The sequence below is a fragment of the Cryptomeria japonica genome, unplaced genomic scaffold (genome assembly GCF_030272615.1).
Source record: "Cryptomeria japonica unplaced genomic scaffold, Sugi_1.0 HiC_scaffold_681, whole genome shotgun sequence".
In the NCBI taxonomy this organism is placed as follows: Eukaryota; Viridiplantae; Streptophyta; class Pinopsida; order Cupressales; family Cupressaceae; genus Cryptomeria; species Cryptomeria japonica.
The window spans coordinates 1-24,080 of NW_026729472.1; the positions used below are offsets into that span (position 1 = coordinate 1).

Consider the following 24,080-nt stretch of genomic DNA (forward strand, 5'->3'; position numbering starts at 1 on the left):
TTTAAGATCTACAATCTTGGGTTTTCATTTTTGCCATGATCGACTGACAAAAAGTTCTAATTTCCCCACATTATACTCAAATATGAAATAATCAATATATAAAGGGAAATGAAGGAAGCCATCAGATTTATTTCTACTACATGAGCATGCTAACACATACTGACTTCATCTTCATGAGATCTTATCTCATGGAAAACAATATCATCTTACCTTGGTCCATAATTGTTAAAATAAATGACACAAATCAATGATGTATTATGCTTATCATTAAAACTAATTTCAAATCCTAGTACATCACCTTAATTATTATTCCTAAGTGGTGATTTATGGTGCCCAATTTCCAATTAACTATCTACTTATGACTTATTTTACAACAAATAGGAAACATTAATAAGTTCCACATTCCTTATATTAGCTTCCTCAACCTTCAAATAAATATGTCCATCTTCAACATTACTTGCCATGACAACTGCTCATGTGATCATAAAATCCAAACAACTTACCTCATAGGGTGAATTTAAAGAATGAATCCTACATGAATCACATGTATAAAAATTTAATATGTTTCATGAGAAATCATGGCTACCCATCACTATAATTAGCTCCAACATGAGGTTCATCATCCTTTATATTTTATCTACTAAAGTGGGGTGCATGCAATCTTGTTTTTTAGCTTATAATTTTTTTAAATATTCTTCTTTATGTGCACCATTAACTCCATCAAAATCCTACATATGATCAATAATAATGAAAAAATAAATGTTGATCTCCTTTTCATCAAAGTTAAAATCATAAGTAACTAATGTTGATAAGGAAATAGACACATAGAGATAGATTTGGCAACCTTTCCTCATATCACCACATGATGTAAAAAGGAAAGGAAAAGAAAGTATAAAAAGGAAGGAGAAGATACCGAAGAAGGTGAGTGTATTGTTGAAAGAAATCACAAGTTTATCAAGTAAATCTTTGAAAAAAATATTAATAATCAAGAACAAAAAATATTAATAGCAAGAAAAAGTAGTACCATAGATGCTCCTACCATGGCTAAACATTATAGAAACCCTAGACAAAAAATCAAGTGAGTTAATATCACAATTATGTTGGAATACAAGTTAAAAGAGTTTCAACAAGATCCAAATAAGACCTATCTCTAATTGATATTATTTATAAAAATTGATTAATAAAAGTAGAAGAAAATTAAGGAGGAATAAGAAAATAAAGAGGAAGATCAAGTTAGTTCGACATGGGAAAATTAATTAAGTCATTAAAAAATCAAAGATTGAAATGGAGTTTGGAAGAGTCACAACCCCTGGACCAAGACCTATTCCCATTTTGGTCTAAAAGTAGAAGAGTTTTGGTAGAATCATTACCACACTAAAGAAAGAAGAGAGGAATTATAAGTAATAAAATAAATAAGAGAAAATAGAGTAGGATATAACATGGAGTGAGATATTGTGAGAAGAATACTTTGTCATCAAACTAGGAAGAGACAAAGGGAGAGAAACAAAACCTTAGAGTAGTGCAAAGAAGGATACAAAAATAATTGCACCAAATTAGAGGAAAAATTGGATTGGAAACCTAAATCATAACAAAAATCAAGCAAGATGGAAGTTGCAATTAAGATCTCGATATTTGGATAGGTTATCAATGAATCACCAAAGCATGTATTCTTATTATAATGTGGTAAAGACTAAGAAAAAAATGCATGGACAAATTGTTGGGTTTTTTAGCATGAAAGGACTGGGGAAGAAGTCAAGAAGGACTTTGTAATTAATTTTTCCACTCAAGAAATGCCCATCGAGAGTGTGAGTAAAATGAGAAATTTGGTCAAAGGAGAGGATGAATCAGTAAATAATTATGAAACAAAGGTTCAAGGACGTATGCAGGAACTAAAGGAGCATCACTATGCCACCAAGTTATTCAACACAAACTTATGATCCTAATCATGGGGTATATAACTGATGACACAAAGGTTGACACTCTATAGTATGACCCAAAAAATCTCATTAAATTATGTTATTAGACACAAAACCATCAATCACCATCCTTGTGTCTAAAATGAAACTAGGTCATCTTATATCTAATGAAATATTTATGTTAGTTATTTAAAAAATAGTTATATTTCTATTCCCCGTACTGGCATTGGTTCACCTCGTGTTAGAATCAATTTCCATCGGTGTTGATTTTCTCTATTATCAATCTAAGATACATTGGAAATAATTTCCCCAATTAGGCATTAGTTTGAAACTAGATGTATGTGATTCCCAAATTCCACAGGTGCTAATTCAAAAAGACAAGTAAATTTTTATGCTAGAAATCTTAAGAACTTCTAAATTTCCTACATGGTAGTGATGAATCACTCTATTGGTGACATGCTAGTCCATGTAGGGAATGTGTTGACTTGTAGAATTGATAAATCATGTTATTTTCATGATTCACTGCTTGTAATTTTCTATAGCTAAACTAACCTAAAAAATAAGTTTTTGAGACATACCAAGGATCATGATCACTTTAATCAATGGTGTTATTATACTCCTCTTAGTGTTTCTAGTACATGGCACATGATTTGTCTTCTCCTCACTCCTTTGTCTATCCAATGCTCTAGATTATAAGGTCCAAGAGTAGAAATGAACTACTTGCACCACTTGGCTCCATTAATATGCCCAAAATACTAACTTTTTACTCCTCTCCACTCCTTTTAATACCATTCTCCAGTTGTTATACAATTTTATCGATTTTCCTTTTTTTTGATCTGCATTTTTCATCTCTATCTTTTTCTTACAAATTTTTTATTTTCATGAGCTCCCTAGAAAATTATTTTTTGATGAAACCTCTTGAAGGGACATCATCCTATTACCTAATATTTATAATTTATTCTAACCAACTAGGGCATGTCACTCTAAGTGATATAGCTTATTTTTCTTTGAAATGATGCTCTCCTCATCAACTTGTAATTTGTATAAAATATGGGTAAAATATAGACCTAAAATTATCATTCAATTAGTTTTCCAAATTTAATTATCACCCACTAAATTAGAATAAATTTATTTAATTAGTCACCCTAATTCTTCCCTATACAATAATTAAATAATTTTAGTTATTTAGTTATTCTATCTTATAATTATTTTAATATTAATAAAATAAATTAAGGTATTTTATTCAATTAACTAATCCTTCTTTAAACCTAAGATTTTTTAATTTTTTTATTCTACTATGTAGGTTCATCAAAACCTAAATAAATGATCCTATTTATTTCATTCCCTTTACTTTCATTTTCTCAATCATAACCACTAAGCCTGATTGGTGTAAAGTAATAAGTAACAAGATACTATACCTAGTCGAGTTTTAGTAACAAAGATCTACAACTGTAGAAGTTGATGATCAACCACAAGAGCCAAGAATCATTTGGATACAAAATACCTATCACACAAAAGAGATCAAGCGAAGATTGTATGCTCTATAACAACTAGAGAATTATGTATTATTATATAAAAGAATTGAAGATTCAATATTGAAGGTACAATATTGGAGGCACAATTACAATGAATGAAATACTTTCTTTATAGAAAGAAATAGATTCCCTAATCCTAAAGTTATAAGAACTAAAGCAATGAAAACTAGGATCTAAATTAAGCTCAACTACAAGCTAAAGAAGGTAACTAGAAGTGCTTGTAAGTGAACTTAGACTAAAAATCATAAAACCTAGATAAAATAAAACACCTAGATAAAATAAAACACCTAAGATTAGCTTAAGAGAAAAATAAATTAAAGGACTCGATGAATAAATAATTAGATAATTGTCCTAAAATTAATCCAACAACCCCTCTTAAGATTAACATAGGGATAAGCTAAAGAGTTAATATGAATGAAAAATGCATGCATGAATGAGTCCCAACAACTAAGGTCTGATTAGGTACCCATTTACAAACCAATGCAAAAACAATGCAACTCACACTAATGAGGTCTCTCTAAATGGATAAAAGGAGAAAAACCACATAGGAAAAAAACCCTCTCCAAAAATGAGAGATGCAATAAAATGAAAAGGTTACTACATTTGACTAAGATGAAGGAATCCATGTGGCTCCCAAGTACATAATTAGTCACAAAATTACAATTAATAGCCGACCATAAGAGACAGAATGAGGATAAGAATCACCCCAATGTAGAAGTAGCTCTTGTGCCGATGATGAATGCTTGAAGAAATAAAATGATCCACTATGTGTAAACAACATATCTCCCCTTCAAAAGAAAGCAATCCATTGGAGATAGGAGAAGCCACTCCCACAAATTGGAAGATGTAAGAATCCAAATCCAAATATATGATGATGTCTCTAAAAATTTCTCATGTGTTGCCAAATCCTTGGATGATGAAGATGAAACAAACCAATCAAGTACATGTCCAATCATAATAGAAGGCGACACATAATAAACCAATAGAAACTAATTTTGAACAAGCTCCAAAGACAAACATGATGTGAAAACAATTATGCTATGGCCGTCATCAAATAAGAGAGATAAATCCTCAAACTTGTCCTCCAAATCTAAAATATGAGACTCCACAAACAATGAAGAAATGTCTATCGAATAGGAATCCTAATTAAGAAGAAAAATAGATGAATTATTCTTCTTAATAGGAATAAGGGTATCAATCAATGAAGGTACAACAACTATCTCTCCAGGGGGAGAAGGAGCAACTTGAAATTTTAATGCACACTCAAGAAAGAGTTGAAAAATATTATGTGAGAAATTAGGGCATATTTCATGTCCATGCTGATTGCTCCCACAATATTTACACCTACAACCCTTATACATTATTTACTCCTTGAGATAATCTCCAAAAAGGAAATGGTAACCCTTAATACAAATAGAGATCTGATTTGCATATAGTGCCAAGAGGACAATATTACAAGATATTTGAGTACCTGAGATCTAAATAGAGGACTCTAAGAGCTTTTCGACAATGTATGTAAGTCAAAAAATGGAGTTTGAATGTGAAAGATATGACCCTAGAAGAACAAAAATGAAGGCTAAACTTGGAGGCCTAGTACGCATGTATAATGTGGTCAAACCACCACAAGATTCAGATTGGAAATGGAAACAAATTACCTTTATTTTTGTGCCCTTAACCAATTTGACTTAAAATTTCAACTGCTCCGATTTTGATGAAAGAATAGTCAATCTTGGGGTTTTTCAATGTTGCAAATGCAATGACAACATTTGTTTGAGCTCAATGTGCATAGAAAATTCATCCCAGGTTAAATCCCTCAAGCATGTGGACAAGATCTTGACACAAATGCTTTGAAACCATCTAGAAGTTGATAATCTAACACAAGAGCCAAGAAAAACACCTATCACACAAAAGAGATGAAGAAAAGATTGTATTCTCTATAACAACTAGAGAATTATGTATTATTGCACAAAATACTTGAAGATTCAATATTGAAGGTACAATATTTGAGGTGCAATTAAAATGAATGAAAGACTTGCTTTATAGAAATCAAGAGATACCCTAATCCTAAAATTTGAAGAACTAAAACAATGCAAAGTAGGAGCTAAATTAAGCTCAACTAAAAGATAAAAAAGCTAACTAGAAGTGCCTATAAGTGCACTTAGACTAAAAACGCATAACACCTAGATTAAAAAAATCACCTAAATTTATCTTAAGAGAAAAAGCAATTAAAGGACCTATTTAATAAATAATTAGATAATAGTCCTAAAATTACTCCAACAACAACTATCTTCTCCCTAATCTTAATACCTCTTACATCCATCAACAATCATTTAATTTATTCTTCTACTTCAAAAGAAGAACGTTATAGTCTCTCAACATCAATATTTGTGTGTTGTCGTGCATCTCTTCTTATTCTTATCTTCCTACAAAAAAATCTACTCAGTGATCTTGTTGTGTTGATTTCATTTTTATAGCTTAGGATAAACATCGAGACTACTACTTATGTCTTTGAGTTATGGTCACTTCCTTTTCATGAATCTTCTAATCTTGTCCAAATTATTCATAATTACAATAATACAAGGAATTTATGGGTTTCATTCTTTTAATAGTTAACTTTATATCTATGTTATAGTGGATTCAATGGTCTGAAGAGAGTGGAAAAGCTTCTTAAGATTTTATTCTTATTTCTTTTGCAGCGTTCTTTCCATTTGAGAATATTAAAATTGTGAATTTTATTATTTTAGTAAATCTATTTTACCCTTCTTTTTAAAAAGAAAAATAATTATAGTTTCTTAAATTCTCAGGAACTACTAAATCATAAATATTATCTTTTTTTATAATTTTAATTAATAATCTATTAGGATGTATCTTATTACTAGAGTCATTATCATTTAGAACATATTATACTTCAAAAGTTATGATTTTCTCAATTTCGATTAATATTATCATAGCATTTAAATAGTGACTAGTCTATACAAAGCCTTGATAAAATAATTGTCTTGAAATTATTTATTTAATAGATGAAGTTAGAAATTTTAAGATATAACAACAATATATTGATTATTCAAATATTTGATTGTCAAACTTTCAAAAATAATTTATTTATTAGTATATTTTACACTATTTATTTTGTCTTCTTTTGTTAAAATATCCAACCCACCCAAGTGCCATAAATCCATGCCTTCTAAGAGAGTCGTTCATGTATTCCTTGATTTAGTCCATAGATACACTTATAATTTTCTTTCTTGGATTAAATTTAAGTTAGAATTCAAGCATGCTAACCAAGCTTAAGGGACCTTTTAGTTTTTAACATATTGTATTTCTTCCCAGGCACTTTATAAAATTGGGGTTAGGTGTCTTAAAATTGACTAGAAGGACTAGAAATGTACCTTCCTAGATACATATTTCTATAATTATATATTATCTGTGGTAGTCCCCCATCTTCCTATTATAAATTAGCTAACTTGTTGATAGTAACTTCAATCCTCTATTGGGTCTACCATGATTGGTCCTAATGTATTTATTTAGCTTTTCCAAAGCTTAAGTTGGCACACTGTTTAGTTTATTTTTTTATCAAGGTCTTCCTTTGGATGGTCATTTGGTTCACATGTGGGTATTCTCAATCACTATTGCCAATTCTACAGATTTAGATGAAGAACCTCAAGAACCTTTTCTAGTTTTTTCTAGAGTTTAGAAAGCTAGGAATTCAATTTCTAATTTTTTAGGCCTTTTATACTTGCACCTTTTTCTTGGCATCTGTATTTGATATGAGATTGACCTTAGCTCCCATTTAAGTATACCTGCATTTGGCATTCTTTTAAGGATATAATTCTCTTTAGTATTTGGAATTATAGAAATTTAGACATTTTCTCTTTTTTTAAGATGATATTTATTTTTCCTTATACACCAAAGGCATAATTTTCTCTAACATGCTTATCCAAATTCAAGAGAAATCTAGTAATTTTTAGCTTGAAGTTGCACATTTTTAAAAGCTATTATATGATTAGGTGAATACCCCTTGCACTATTCCTAGAGTTTCATTGGAACCCTCCTCTCTCTCTTGAGGGTATTAGTATGGACAAGGCCATTTTAGTATGTGAAAGAGGTTCTCACTTTTGTGGCTCTTAGCCTTGATGTTTTAGAGATAATGATATAAATGTGGATGGATCTAGCCTTCCAAGCCTTGTTTTTCTTCTTCTCATAGGTTTGGAGGTTCTCTTGGCTAGCCTAAAGCTAGAAAGTTATTCTACTTGGATTTGGCCATATCTCTATTTTGTGGCCAACAATCCTTGGCTGGAACAACTAAAGAAGAAAGTTCTCTCACTAGTTTGGGTGAATTGAAGATTCCATCCTAAAGATATTTTGGGCAATCCTAATGATAAAGACCTCTTTATTTTAATGTTGCATTAATTTCTTAGATTTTTATTGGCTTGGACATATTTGTTCATATTTCTTTTGAGCCAATTCCAATTAGAATTTGTGGGTGTGCCTTAATATCAAATTTCTCTTCGTGTTTAAAAAATTATACAATTTTTCTTTATAATATAATATTAAATAGAAAATGTTCCTTAAAAAATTATAAATGTAATTATTTTTTATTAGTTTATTTTTTATGATCTGTTTTTCCCTAGATGTTTCTAAATCATATAAATATTTTGATTTTGATAATTATATTTGCTATTAAAAATCTACTATAAGCCATGTGATCGAATACAATAATGCATTATTGCATGGTGTAGCAATAGTGATCTATATATGAAAAGAAATATAAGATGTAATTAAATGAATTGTGCAAAAGAGGAAATTGTTACAAGTGTGGTTGTCGTTGCACCAAAAGATCAATTTGTTAATGCCCAATACAACTAGTAGACTTATAGAATCCACGGGAGGCGGTTAAGCCATGTCACAAACCTGAGTGCTGCGCTACACATCACAAAGAGAGCAAGGGTGCACACCTTGCAAAAATCCTCCCCCACCCCCCAGCACAAGCGAGGGGTTTGAACCTGTGACCAAGCTCTGATACCACTTGTTAGAAGTTTGGTTGTCATTGCACCAAAAGGTTGATCTCTTAATGCCCAATACAACCACTAGACTTATAGAATCCATAGGAGGTGGTTAAGCCATGTCACAAACCCAAGCGCTGCGCTACACATCACAAGGAGACTAAGGGTGCACACCTTGCAATAGAAACATGTTGTACAAATACTTGACAACACTCCCATGAATATATTTTCCTTCAAGGAGTGACTGAACACTAATTTGCATGAATCATTGTCATGCTCTTTAATTTAAAGGCATCCAATGCATTCATTTATCCGTCTAATATCTCTAAGCATTTGGAGATATATCATGCATATAACAACAATTGAATTGATACACTAGAATTGAATCTGGATCTACATGAGCATCCTTGAAAGATATGTATGCTTGAAGAATGTAATTTTTATCTTTCACACACATTTCAATGAGTTGACTAAAGAGAAGATATCCCTTTGTCAATGTTAAGATAATAATTCTGATATACTAAGAAGGTAGACTAATAATTGATGAGCTTTGAGAGTAAAATCCTTGTGTTTTCTCTGTTAATTGCAAGGTCACTAAAATGAACATCATGTTATAAGTTCTAAAAAAGTCATTTTATAAAATCTTATGGTTCAAATTTAAATATAAATTTTATAGATTTGTTTCCACCGTTCACTTTTAAGTCTTATAATTTATACAATAACATGAACAATCAGATTTATAGATCACGAATATCTGTTAAATTATTTCATAAAATAAACAAATCCAAAGACAAACTTTCACGAGGATGCCTTTATTTTAGATTGAATATTACACACAGAATAACAATAAAAGTTTAGGATGGTTTTCCATCATTTTTATTGGACAATCCCCTGAAACTGTAAGGAAGATACTTATTCATAATCAGAGAAAAATAATTTCTAAGCCCTAAATTGTGGTGCCACGTTCCATTCATCTCCTTAATTTTCCCTCTGTGCAGTTCTAGCAGTGCGACAAATGCTTTGCAGTCTTTCAACTGAACTCATAGAAACACAGTAAACCACATGTAAGGGAGACGGTAAAAATATGAATATTTGGATAATATACATACAAAATAAAGTGCGAAGAAAGAAGTAAGAACATATTATACCTAGCTGAGATTCAGTAACGGAGCTTGTATCGTGGTCTATTGTAACTCCTCTTACATCCCCAAGCAATCGCATGATGTCTTGTTGGGAAGGAGAAGTATACATTCCCTCAAGTTGAATTGTTGTACGCTGCCTCATCTCTTCTTATTCTTATCCTCCTACAAACAATTCTGCAAACTAGATTTTGTGGGTCAATTATAATTTTGCAGTCCAGGCTACTTCTTAATCTTATTCTTTTACAAACAGTTCTGCCCACTGGGCTTGTTGGTTCGGTCTCAACTTTGCAAGCTAGGGAAAGAGTAATGGTGCATGCATGGCTGTTTTGTTGCAACAACTTCAAAACGCGTTGACAGATTTTTATTTTGAAACCCATAACAGTTATGTTAATCAATTCTGATTTTGTGGGTTTAGAGACATTTTAAGTATGTAAGAGTAATTCTCACTGTTTTTCTTCTCAAAAACTTGGAAGAAGCCCTCTAAAATAAATGAAATTGTATTGTCTATTTACACTTTCTTATGGGACGACGTTTTGCATTTCCGTGTTCATTTAGTTGGTTTTCTATTTGCTTACTAATAAACCGTTCAACCTTTGCAACATTTGACAGTGATTTCCTTTTTGATCTAGTTGTATAAGTCGGCCATGTAAAGGGAAAAAATTGGTAGAAAGAGTGTCCTCCAAGCTATAGTGATTTGTATGGATGGAGCAAATCTCTTTCCTTGAAAGTTCTTAATTCTATAAAATAAGAGAAACGCACTCAGGATTTGTTATGGTGATTTGTGCGAATGGAGCAAATCTCCTTCCTTGAAAGCTCTTCATTCTATAAAAGAAGAGAAATGCACTGAGGATTTGTTATCGTGAAATATATAATTCCAGTGCTCTTGAATGCATTCTGTATTAATTCAATGTTTCTAGTATTGTCGGTGCAACAGACCGTGTCTTGGTGAAACTATCTTTCTTTGTATTTCAGGCTATTGACAATTATAACGTGTCTAACTTGATGTTGTTTAGAAATTAGACTTTGACTTTTTCAAATATTAAATTTAACTCTTGTTTTTCTTATCCTTTTCCTCCTAGGAAGGTTTCCAAATTTCATAGATTCGAGAGGTAATTAATTTATTAAAAAAAAATGGTCATAGAAGTTAAAATAAAATTAAAATCAGTTTTTTTTAATTGATAATGACTTAAAAAAAAAGACTATTTGTTTTTTATTAAAGTAAGAAGGGAAGGGCCCTAACTTGTTACAAATCAGACAAATTACATCAAAACAAAGTCAAAATGACAATAGAGTTACACTCAAGTGATTTGTGAACAAAACCACAAAGTTGAATTAGAATAAACAAACACACACTACTAAAAATCAAAGTTTTGGCTGAGAAGCAGGCCCAACAAAATAATATGAGAATTTTGGGTTAGAAGAAAATTACTTATTCTTTCATTGTATAATTGTCCAAGAAGAATCTTTTTCTAGAGAAACAATGAGAGAAGTGTTGGTAGAACCTTTTGAAGTAGCAGATGAATCTAAAAGTCAAGTCACTGATCATAGAAGGGGAATCTGACAGTATAGAGAAAATGAGTTAGGGACCATGGAGGGGATAAGTCCATTGCTTGAAAGAGAACTAGAAGGAGCTAGAGGCACATCGAAATTACATAAAAAGGTTAAAACAAGAGCAGGCATGATTGAGGCATTTAAAGAACACCAACCATAGAGATAGGGGATGCCAAGGTAAGGGCATTAAGGGCCGAGTAGACACAAAGAATTGAAGTAGGGATGATCGATGGAGAGGGGGTACCAAAGACATAGGAGTCCAAAGTTGAATCAAAATCCACTGAGAAGACCATGAGATGACAATATTGAGCATCTTTCCACCATATATGAGGGGAGTGAAGGTGAGAATCATGAAGATAGAAAAAGACCAAGTGCCCAATTGCAAAGCAATTTCTACACCTAAACAAAATCCCTTCATAGTTTAGGATTTGTCTCCACTGTAACACACCAATCTTATGATAAATATCAATAAGGAGTGGTTTGGAGAGATCTAAATCCACCAAAATTCTTGCAAAGGAGGTATGACAGAAGAGGCTAGTATTAGGGTCAACTTTGATGAAACAACCTAGTTTATTGCCAATGGATTCATAAGTACTAGAGCACTAGAAGTGGAAAGGAAGCTTGGATAGCCTGATCCAAGTCTAGGGGAAACTTAGTAGGATGCACAAGGGGATTAAAGAAGGGAGTTTGAGGGAGGAGAGATAGAGCATGTGAATCCCACTTGCACAAACCCATTTATAAAACAACATCCCTATCATTTTTATTGTTAAAACAAATCACAAAAATGCCTTGAGCACAAGGGTAGATTTCTAGTTTACCTAGTACCAACAGTTTCTAGTGTTCAAAGATACAAGAGTGTAGCATAGGAATAGAAGGCCACAGATGGTTGAATCTGTCCTTACCCAAAATCAACTCCATAATGGAGGAGGCAAAGGGGATGCATTTTGCAAGTTGGGCAAAAGATCCCTTGGAAGTATCTGAAGTAGAACCGTAAAGGAATTTTTAAGTGAAGAGTTAATGGAAGCGTTAGGCACCAATGTAGTAGGTTGGGTTCCTTGTGAAGGGGATAGTTTCGAGTTGGAAATGTCTACATCCAATTTTAAAACAAGAGAGACATTACAAGGGGAGCTATTGTTGCCATTCACCAAGGGTGGGAGATGGTGGTTTGAATTTTGGGGATGGAAGAGTGAGTAGGAGGTCATCATGAGAGATAGTTCAAATGTTACATTTAAAAAAAAGACTACTTCTTTTCTTTGTACTTAAATTATTTTTATATTTGTATATAAATAATACCTATTTAATAAATAAATTTATGGTGATTCAATTATCTTCAACATATCTATGTAAAGAATGTTAGAGATATTAGGTGTTAGATAGACATTTGAAATTAATATCTTCCACCTGTTAGGTTTACAAGCTATGGTTAATTTGTATGGATGGAGTAAATCTCCTTCCTTTAAAAAAAGAGAAAAGAAGCTCGTTGGATTTGTTACATGGGGATGCAATTAACCATAAGGAAGGAATAGAGATGAATGTAGGTATGATCATTCTCATAAGGAAGGAAGAGAGAAATGATTTAAATTTGGTAATTCCAGTGTTCCTTCACTTGAATTCATTCTAGAAATTTCATTCCTTGATGGCATTTAGAAATTAGAAGGATATTTGAATGGAAGTTCTGCCCCAGTATTTATTATCATATTTGAATAGTTCAGATCTAACTTTCCCATTGTTTTTATTTTCCTTCTTCTAGACTATCTAAATTTTTAATGTATCCCATTGGTAAGGTAATTTTTATTTTCAAAATGGTTATTTTCATGTAAATTAAAATTAAATTAAATTTGGATTATTATTTTTAATTTATTATATAATTTCAAAATAAAATGTTTAAGATGTATATGTTTATTTTTTAGTTATATTTATTATTTATATTTATATAAAAGGTCTTTGTAGAAGTGGATCTATCTAAGGATTTAAAGTAGATACTCAAAATTGAGATTGGATTGAGGAGATACAACCAAGTTGTTCTCTATCTAAACTTGCCAAATACTTGTTATCAATTTTAATATTTTGATTATGATACCTAGAATATTCTTATGCTTCTCCCTATTATAATCATATCATTCAACCCACTTCTAGGAGTTTCAAAACATTCAAACATGGGAAGTTTATTTTGTCTCCCCTAATCTAGTAGGAATCTAGTGAGGCAAAATTCTCTTGATTTCTATTACCAACAACAATTTTGTCATCTCAAAAGGTCACCACTATTCGATGTATGTCCTTAGCACTAGCTACATAGAAAAAATCTTGTAGCCCACTAGAGAAGACAAAAAAAGGGGAATATATATAAAATAAAATTATTTCCTAGATCTAGTCTTCCATTTAGAAAGGTAGTTTTATCTCAAAGGAAGTCTTTTTATAAATTCAACTCTAGATGAGCCAAAGATCAATGAGGCAATAATCATTACAATAATTATATTTCTAACAATTTTCAAGACCCAATACACCCATGTAACTAGTTGTATCTAACTACCTAACATATACATTATCCTTAGTTCTGATAGCATTCTCGTGGGCTCACCTCCTAAGTGGGTCATGTAAATATCACCTTTATCTGTATCTTATGACAACCCAAACTACCTCACACTTTATTTTATCTATATCACTAGGTAATTACTTTATTCACCATTTGATGAAGTAATATGAAATATAAGATCAATCCTCCATCTAGGCCTCACATGTCCTTCATACCCACTACTCCACTATATCAATCTCATATGTGCCCTTGCACCAATCCACCAAGTCTCCAAATTCAACATGCCATAGTTGGTCATCATATATGAATACATAAGGAGACCTTGGAAAAATACATCTATCCACCACGATGCATATAATATGAATATGCTCCCATCTCTACACTTATAAAAGTGTCACCGCATATCCTAAAGTCTATCTACTCCTATAGAGGATCATGTGCATATCTTGGATAAGTATGACCCTATACAAAATCCACTCTTTCCTAGCACATATTAACAAATGTCCTTAGTCATCCACTAGGTAATTATTGTGCCCTATTTTCAAATAGAAATAATCCTCTAACAAGAGATACCATGGAAAAATATAACTCTCCTACCATGACTTTATAGCACCCTATATCTAATTGTAGTCCTATCATAAGGAGATTATTCATTGTATACTTATGTGGTAGTGATATTACATTCCCATGTTTGAAATGTAGCATCAAACCTATTTAAGATTCTTTTGAAATATATGAAAACATAAAGACTTTTGAAGAAGGCACAGTTAGAGGTAGAAGGAAAACCCTTTGAAATCAAGAAGCTCGGTTTATTCTTATGTGCAAGAAGACAACTACTTGACAAAATGATCAACTATAGAATGATAACCTTCTGCACCATATCATAGAATTTCAAACAAAACATAAACTTCTTAGTATTATGCAATACATTCACAATGAATTCATTAAGGCTTAAATTATTAGCTATGAAAAAAATAAACTTGGGCCACACTAAGCTTCAAGCACATTCTACCATGAAAATATAAGTGCATATAGTTAGAGATAAGATTCATGCAGTGCATAAAAATTAAATCAATCAATTTCAATTCTCTTGGTCAGGAAAACAAGAATTTAGTTTCTTTAGAGTAAATATCAATTGGTTGTAATTGCAGTCAATGTTGATCCTATAGATCTTTACGACTATGATATAAATATGTAGTTTTAACATGATTTTTTAGGAACATAAAAAATAGGTCAAAAAATTATAGGCCAATAAATTTGATTAGGCAAGTCAATAAATTTATTATAAATAAATTTAGTATAAAATAGTGTAATAATTCAGAGTAGATTGCACCTTCTAGTATATTATGTAGAATATATTTTACTATTGGCCTAACCCTTGAACCTTCTTTTAGTGCAAGTGCTAGTTACATAAATGTAAGGATATTTAATACTATCCATTCAAATGATATAAATAAGAAAATCATAGCCATCCATATCATGTTAATATTTGGCAAACCAAAATCTACCAAGTGCTAGTTACATAAATGTAAGGATATTTAATACTATCCATTCAAATGATATAAATAAGAAAATCATAGCCATCCATATCATGTTAATATTTGGCAAACCAAAATCTACCCATCCTTAGACAACACCAGGCATATCTACTTCCCATTATACTCTCATGAATCCCTAGTTCTTGATCTTGAGAAGAAATCTTCGCCCTTGGTGTATTAACCCCAAACTATATAAACAAGGTTTCTTGGAGGATATTTTCATAGAGAATACATATGCTTTTTATGTTATTATTTTTTAGAGTAACCACATTCATTTATCATTCTATTTCACTATCAAGAGCATATCGATAGGATCATTTGTTGTTTTCTCTTGCATGCACTAATATGTCTAACTCAATCTCAACCAAATAAGATGTTCTACTATCTATTATTTCATTTCATAAGACACTCTCTATACCTGCCTCTAGTATATTTAGCACCCTAGACAACAAAGTAGCCTCAATTTGATGTACCATCCATTTTCTTAGCAATGTTTTCTCTTTCTCTTTTTCTTTTAACACTTGTAATAGTTGTATAGGATAGAAAGACTTCTAAAAATGTCCAATTGATAAAGATTCAATGAGAATATATTGATGATTCTAAAAGTTCCATTTTTTATTAACTTTAGTATATTGTACTTACGACTCACAAGTCTTTCTTTCTAGAGATGCACAAGCAACACTTCCTACTCTAATTTTTTTCACTTCTTTAATCTACCTATTATTTAATATCCTTTAATTCTCTAGATTAAAAAAATATTTTACTTATTTTTGTACAACTTTCACATGCATGGAAAACTCTTTAACATTGATACATCTCATGTATTCATCAAAATTTACAAGTTCCCATCATTTTCAAACACCCTTAAGATTGCACCCATAAATAAATTGGAATATCTATTTACCTATACATCAATTTAGAGTCACTATATAAATTATACCTAAGGTAGTACCGAATGTCATTATTGACACTTATGTTGAGAATCAAGATGAATAAAACTTGCAATAACAACTTCTAATTGTCATTACATATCTGAAATAAGATAACCAAGTTTGAAATATGAAAGTGATTGCAACATTTGAAAACAATATAAAATCTCCGCCAAGAAAGAGGGCAAGTATATTATTACTTTTCAAAATAGAGAAATTCTACAACAATATAATTCACTTTACTTCTCCAACCAAACTTGAAATCATTTGGAAGTCTTCAAGCACGATGATAAAACTATTATGCCATCACTCTAATTTATAACAAATTGAAAGATAAAAAACCATTCACATTAAATATAATAATTCTTATATTGATATAAAAAATCAAATTTATAAAACACAAATATCATTTTGCAAATATACATGTCCTAAAACTATTTCATAAAAATAAATATTTATCCTAAAACACAAAATTTTATTAGGGTGTCCCTTTTTCCAAGGAATAATAATAGCAGTCTATGAAGTAAGATCCTTATTTAAAATTTTATAATAACCAGAGGTCAAAACATAGTCAACCATATGCCGCTCTCTCTTAAACTTTTGTAATGCAATAAATGCTTTGTGGGTTTTCAACTGAACACATAAAATCACAACCAACCATATGTGATATTTGTTAATTTAAACAAATAGAGAAAAACATATAAACAACAAATAAAGTAAAACAAAAAAATAAATAACACAACAAAGACATGAGACACAAATTTATAGTGGTTCACCATTAAGGCTAGGTCCATTCTCAAGTAGGGAAATTCTTCATTAATCATTCCAATAATACATCATATATGGATTGCATCAACCATTTATACAATCATATTCAACTATAAAACAAAGAATTAGGAGAATACGAATGGTCATGTGACCATTGGGCTTCACATTCCTAACAATCACCCCCGTGAAGGCCAACTAGTACAACTATACACTGTGACATCCCTTCTTTCATTTCAAAACTCACATTACAACCAGTCTGCAAGATTTGAACTCTGCGAACTCTTGTTCACGTATACTTTGGATTAGCCTTCTCCAAATCAAATTAGAATCAAAGATATTTTCTCTTACTGAAAACACAAATTTACTAATTATTCCTTAATTTGAAACACCACTCTTTTTGTCTAATATGAACCCTTCATCCATGAATGATTCTTTGAACATATACATAGCAGGTCATCTACTCTTATACTCCCCTTCTCTGCAACCCTACCTTCTTCACTAAAATCAACACCCTACGGTAGAACCAACTCATGCATATATGCAACAAATTCCAACATTTGTTGACCAAACTCTCGAACTAGATGAATAGGAAATGGGTGATTTTTTTTTGCATAGAGAATCAAATAAGCTTGGTCCAAGCCTCTCACAAACAATGGAAATGTGCTTGCGAAAGTCAAACCAATTCCGTATCTCCACACATCATGAACTACTTTTATCATGATTTTAAAGAACATTAAGAATACCAATTTCAATCATTGTTGCATCATGATATTCTTATAGGTTGTGAATAATATTAACAACCACATATTCTCTAGTTGCCCAATCCCAACATTCTAACACAAGTCCAGAGGCCCCTTCTCCCATTTTTCTGAGTATCTTGTATCTTGGAGTGAGATTTTGTCTGAGATGGAAGATATAGTGGCCATCTTTGTCATCTGGATGCCAATCTATAACCACAAAGTTTGTCTCACCGACTTCTCTGACAACATCCATTCTCAAACTCAATTTATATCTTCTCCATTATCACTATCAAGATCATTTATCCCAATATCTTCATTGGATGTTTTTCTTTTGTTAGGAAACCTCAATTTCTCCTTAGCGGTCTCTTTAGCCTCTTCAACTACCATTACTGCTTATCTCCACACTAAGTCCTATAAATCAACTACACTATGTAATTGTTAAGAAGAATCGTTATTGATAATTTGGAAGAGCATCACATTGCATAAAGAAGCCTCTATGATATTGTCATTTTGATTCCTCTTCACCTTTTCCAAATCCATGTCATCTACAAAGCCCTTTGAAGCCTAAATTCCTTCCGGGCTTTGTTGCCCTACCACCTGATTCCAATTTACATTCTCCTCATCTCAAGAGGAAAACTCCTCCTATTAGCAACAATCAAGAAGGAAGATTGAGAGGGGGGGTGAATCAGTCTTCACTAGATACATGAAATTATACTCCAAAACGAAACTAATAAACTGCAACAATGAACAAATAAGAAAATTAACAACACAACAAACAACACCAATATTTTTGACATGGAAAACCCGGTTAAGGGAAACCACGGTGGGAACCTACCCACATTAAGATGACACTCTACTGTAGTATGTGAAAATATTACAATGGGGAATGCACATGCATTTAAGCACACTGCCTAGAGCTCACTACTCAAAAGATATATGTTTGGAAGCCTACAACCCTCAAGGAAGTCTCACTGACTTACAATAACATTTAGACTACAATCCGGAAGAAATGAACAACAATGATAACATCTACAAATGCTTGATGACAATTTTGGTTAAACACAATTGTCTGCTTTGCAACACCAATCTCACCTCAACACTTCGCTGAATGATAAATCTCTTGTTTGCACATTCACCTCTCTTTGATAATGCAGACACAACAATGACACCAAAACTAAGTGAATAACTCATTGATATATACAATTCATCAACCTTGATAACAAGATCAACTAAACCCTTAACCCTCAACTTATAATTACAAAAATTACATTACACGATACAAAGATCAACCATCGGACAAATATAATGATTTATATTACATAGCATGGACCTAATTAAAATTCCCAAATATCACATCCACTGGAAATCATGCCAAGATCAACCACAAACATGCTACACCATCAAAAATACCGCATAACATGAAAATCATCATCGATTGATGAAAACCACCAAAAGATCGCACAACGATCAATGCGGATTGCCAAAACAAATAGGAAATGATTAGGAAATATGAGAAAGCACATTAGAATCATCACCAACAACTGCACCAACACCAGTTATCAAATCTTCATTGATCAACATCAGAAGGCTCAAGAACATAACCAATCAGCAACTATCACGAAGAAAGATAACTTGCGGGGCCCCAAATCATGAACCATAAAAAATGAACATACACAAGATCATCCCAAATACTATCCCAAAACCTCAGCACAAGATTTGATTACACTGGAGGGAATCTGCAAAACAGTGATCAACAACCAATCCACAAAACCTGATCAGAAGATCTTCCCAAAACTCATCGAAATAAATCACAGGAATATGTTGACATCAATGACAACAACATATCCTAGAAGCAGAAATGAACAACCATATCCAACAACTCCAACACCTCCTCCCACAATATTTTGAGTTTCTCCTCTGTTACACTCTTTTTTCCAACAACTTCTTTTTTAGAACCTTTTTGTCAAGAAATTCCAAACTCTACATAGGGACCATCATTAATCCCAATCGAGACATCATGGTGTTCAACCTTCACCACAGAGGTGACATCAATTTCGTGGCCATCAAAAGTTTGGCCAATACATGCCACAACTGCATTAAGAGTGGAGTAAGAAACAAACCCAACATCCTCCTCCTCTTCAACAGAATTATCCTCTTTTTTCCCACCATCCCACCAATGTACACAATGCTTGAAGTATGTAAAACCATTATATATCTCCCAAATTTTACCTTCTTCTTCGTCCATCTCTGCTCAATCCAACCATGACTTTGATACCAATTGTTAATTTAAACAAGCAGAAAAAAACATATAATTAACAACTAAACGAAAACAAAAACAGAAAATAATAGAACAAAGATACGAGACACAAATTTATAGTGGTTCACCATTAAGGCTACATTAGGGAAAACTCTTCATTAATCATTACTAATAATACATCATACATGGACTACATACATCCATTTATACAATCGTATTCAGCTATGAAACTGAGAGTTGGGAGAATGCGAATGATCATGTGATCGTTGGGCTTCACATTCCTAACAATAGCAACTGTTTCTGTATCTTATTGTGTGTGAGATTTTTTCATCAACATTTCTGATCACATCTCATTATTTATCATTAGAATGTTAGATAGTTTAAAAAGTAGAAAAATATAATTAATTGTAGATTGAATTGTGAAAATCTAATATCATAACAACCTCATGTGATCAAAAGTTTTAGATAAAAACACACAAAAAAAAGATTTGGACATGCTCTTAGTTAGAGAAATTAACCTAAAAACTTATATGTCTACATTGAATAGCTACATGACATGATATAAAATTCTCTATAAAAATAGTAACCCAGATTTGGGATTCTGATTTGTGTTTTACTATGAACTGTCATGCCCGCCACCTCAACATGAAATCCTCGTACAATAACTATCTGAAGCTTAATCGTTGTGCGCTGCCATTTCTGGCATTTCTCTGACATATCTTCTAATTCTTGTTTTCTCACAAACAATTCCACTCCCTGGGCTTGTTGGGTCGCTTACAACCTCAAAGGGCCACACCTTAAAAACGTATTGTTCAAAGAATAAATAAGAGAAGTAAATTGGTTGAGCACAAAATGCTCGCCCAAACAAATTCACAGGAAACGACCGACGACGACGACGCCGCCTCCAGAGTATGTGAGGTTTTAATCACGCCGGCGGAGAGATCGATGTCGTAGACTGGAGTTCCGTCAGGGTAAAAGAGGCCCCAGTTGCGCTCCGTGGTGTGGCCGGTCTTCTCATCTTCATTAAAGAGGGCGAAGATGAATGTGGCAAAGAACGTCTGCGGACGACGCGGAGTACCAGTGTTTGATAACAACTTGCTGACGAGTCTTGTGTTGTAGCTGGCGGCGTTGGCTACGGTGGCGCCGCTGGAGTCGCCACTGGTGGGCCACCCCGTCTCACTAATGACCACTTTCACCTCACCGTAGCCCAGCGTCGCCATGGCCGCTATGGCGGCGTCCAGCTGTGCATCCAGCATGTTGGAGTAATGATCAGGATTCATCTCTTTCCACTTGCCATCCGCCTACACAAAGAAGGATTCATCTCTTTCCACTTCCTCACAGTCTAAGGGAAAAGGGCAAGCATTTGTGGCTACAACAGGTTCTTCACAGCAATGGATACTTGACTCGGGCACCTCATATCACATGGGTTCTACAAAGGAGCAGTTTTCTTCATTGGAGCCATCTAAGGTACCTCACATTTACATAGGTGATGATACACAAGTAGAGGTTGAAGGGAAAGGTTCAGTTGACATGGATGATGGAACATTTGAGAATGTTCTCTATGTTCCTAACTTGTCTACCAACCTTCTCTCCATCTACCAAATCACTCACTATGGGAATGGGAAAAAGGTTGAGTTTACACCAGATTCAGTTGTGGTAAAGGAACTTGATGATGATGCCTTGGTAGCAGTGGGACAAGTCAATGGCAACTCAAGGCTTTATTCATTCTCCCACTTTGTGCCAAGTTCACCTTCTAGGGCCTTGCTTACTCATTCAGATTCAAAAAGTAAGCTATGGCATGAGCGGTTTGGTCACCTCAACTACCGCTATCTTCAGTAGCTAAGCACTAAAGACATGTTTACAGGTCTACCTCAAATTAGTTGTTCAGAGGGTGTATGTTCAGGTTGTTCCATGGGCAAGCATCCTGAAGAGAAGTTTGACAAAGGGAAAACTTGGAGAGGTTTGGAAGTTCTTCAACTTGTTCATAGCGATGTAGCAAGTCCATTTCCAACACCTTCATTTAGTAAGGCCTGCTATGTTCTCATGTTCATTGATGACTACTCCCGCTTCACTTGGGTCTACTTTCTCATTCATAAGAGTGAAGTATTTGATAGATTTTAGGACTTCAAGACTCGTGTGGAGAAGCAATCAGGGAAAGTGGTCAAGATTCTTCACACAGATAATGGAAGGGAATATGTGAACAAGAGACTTGAGGATTTTTGTACATTTGAGGGGATTGATCTTCAACATTCTGTCACATACACTCCACAGCAGAACGAGGTTGCAGAATGCAAGAATAGAACTCTCAAAGAAATGGCTAGCTGTATAATACATGCACGTTCTCTTGATTCCTCTTTTTGGGTAGAGGCTATCAGTTGTGCCACACACATCCAGAATCGGGTTCCTCACAAAGCTTTGCAAGGTATTACTCCTTTTGAAGCTTGGGCTGGTAGGAAACTGATTGTGAGACATTTCAAAGGCTTTGGGTGTCCAGCATGGGCTCGCATACCTCCACAGAAACGCAAGGTATTGGAACCACAGAGTCAACCTTGCATATTTGTTGGATATCCTAAGGGTGTTAAGGCATACAGATTGATAGATCCAGAGACACATGAGGTATTCATTGAGAGGAGTGTTTACTTTGAGGAAAGCTCTCCTAGCTTAGCCTCTCTACCTCCTCCACCTTCCTCCATTGTGGGTAGTGATGTTAGTGATTCAGATGATGAGACTCCTTCAATTCTGACTCGCAGGGTAACACCTCCGCAGGGTCCACTTGCAGTTGAGGAGCCTCATTCTCCACCTCCACCTAGACCTCGTTGGGCTCAACAAACACTTGAATCCGTGGGTTCTCTTGTTGGGGATCCTTCAGATACACGGAGAACTCAATCACAACATCAGGATCTTCCACATGCATTCATTGCTATTGCTTCCGATCCACAGACATTTAGGGAAGCATCCGGGGTTCCTGAGTGGGACCAAGCTATGGAGGAAGAGTATAGTTCCTTGATGAGGAACAACACATGGGATTTAGTCCATCTCCCTAAGGGGAGAAAGATGGTTCGATGTAAGTGGATCTATCGGACCAAGTTTGCAGTGGATGGTAGTGTGGATAAGTATAAGGCTCGGCTTGTTGCGAAAGGTTTCTCCCAGGTTGCAGGTGTTGACTATACTGAGACCTTTGCACCCGTAGCCAAGATGAACTCCATTCGTTTGACACTTGCTATTGCTGCAGCTCATGGTTGGGCTGTACATCAGATGGATGTGAAGAGTGCTTTTCTTCATGGTGATCTTGATGAGGAGATTTATATGGAGCAGCCACAGGGTTTCATCTAGGATACTTCCTTGGTTTGCAGACTAAGGAAATCTCTCTATGGCCTTAAGCAGGCCCCCAGGGCTTGGTATGCCAAGATGGATTCCTTTCTTCTCTCTGCATGGTTCACCAGGTGTCATTCAGATCCAAATGTCTACATTTTGTGACAGGATGACTCTCACTTGATACTTGTGCTCTATGTTGATGACTTGATCATTACAGGGAGTACTTCATCCATTATTAGCAGTGTCAAATCTACTTTGCATGATAGATTTGCTATGAATGACTTGGGTCTTTTGCACTACTTTCTCGGGATAGAGATTTCACAGTCACCTTTTGGGATTACTCTATCGCAGCCCAAGTATACTCTTGATCTCCTTGCACACTTTCATATGGCTGATTGTAAGCCTGCCCCGACTCCCTTTCGTTCAGGAGTCAAGCTTGAGGCTTAGTGTTCTTCTCCACCAGTTGATGCCACTTTGTATCGTCAGCTTGTGGGTAGTCTCATCTACTTGACTCATACACGCCCTGATATTTCATTTGCAGTTGGCATGGTTTCTTGCTTCATGCAGGAACCACATGAGCTTCATTGGAAAGCCACCAAATGCATCCTTCATTACATCTAGGGTACACATCACTATGGGATTCACTATGCAGCAGGCATAGGACTTCGCTTGGTTGGTTACACAGACTCCTATTAGGCTGCCAATCTTGATGATCGTAAGTCTACTTCCGGTTACAGTTTTCACCTTGGTTCAAGCCCCATTTGTTGGCAGAGCAAGAAGCAACATGCTATTGCTCTCTCTTCGACTGAGGCTGAGTATCGAGGCGCTATTAACATAGCGACTGAGACCATTT

General features: G+C 33.9%; 1 protein-coding gene across 1 annotated transcript; it reads right to left on the minus strand.

The window, feature by feature from the left end:
* Positions 1–19,618: 19,618 nt before the first annotated feature.
* LOC131872593 (uncharacterized) lies at positions 19,619–21,192 on the minus strand. The gene is made up of 3 exons (XM_059216105.1): positions 20,787–21,192; positions 20,530–20,685; positions 19,619–19,902 (listed from the first exon to the last, which is right to left on the minus strand). The coding sequence occupies exons 1-3, from the start codon at positions 21,190–21,192 to the stop codon at positions 19,619–19,621; spliced, it is 846 nt and encodes a 281-aa protein (XP_059072088.1).
* Positions 21,193–24,080: the final 2,888 nt, after the last annotated feature.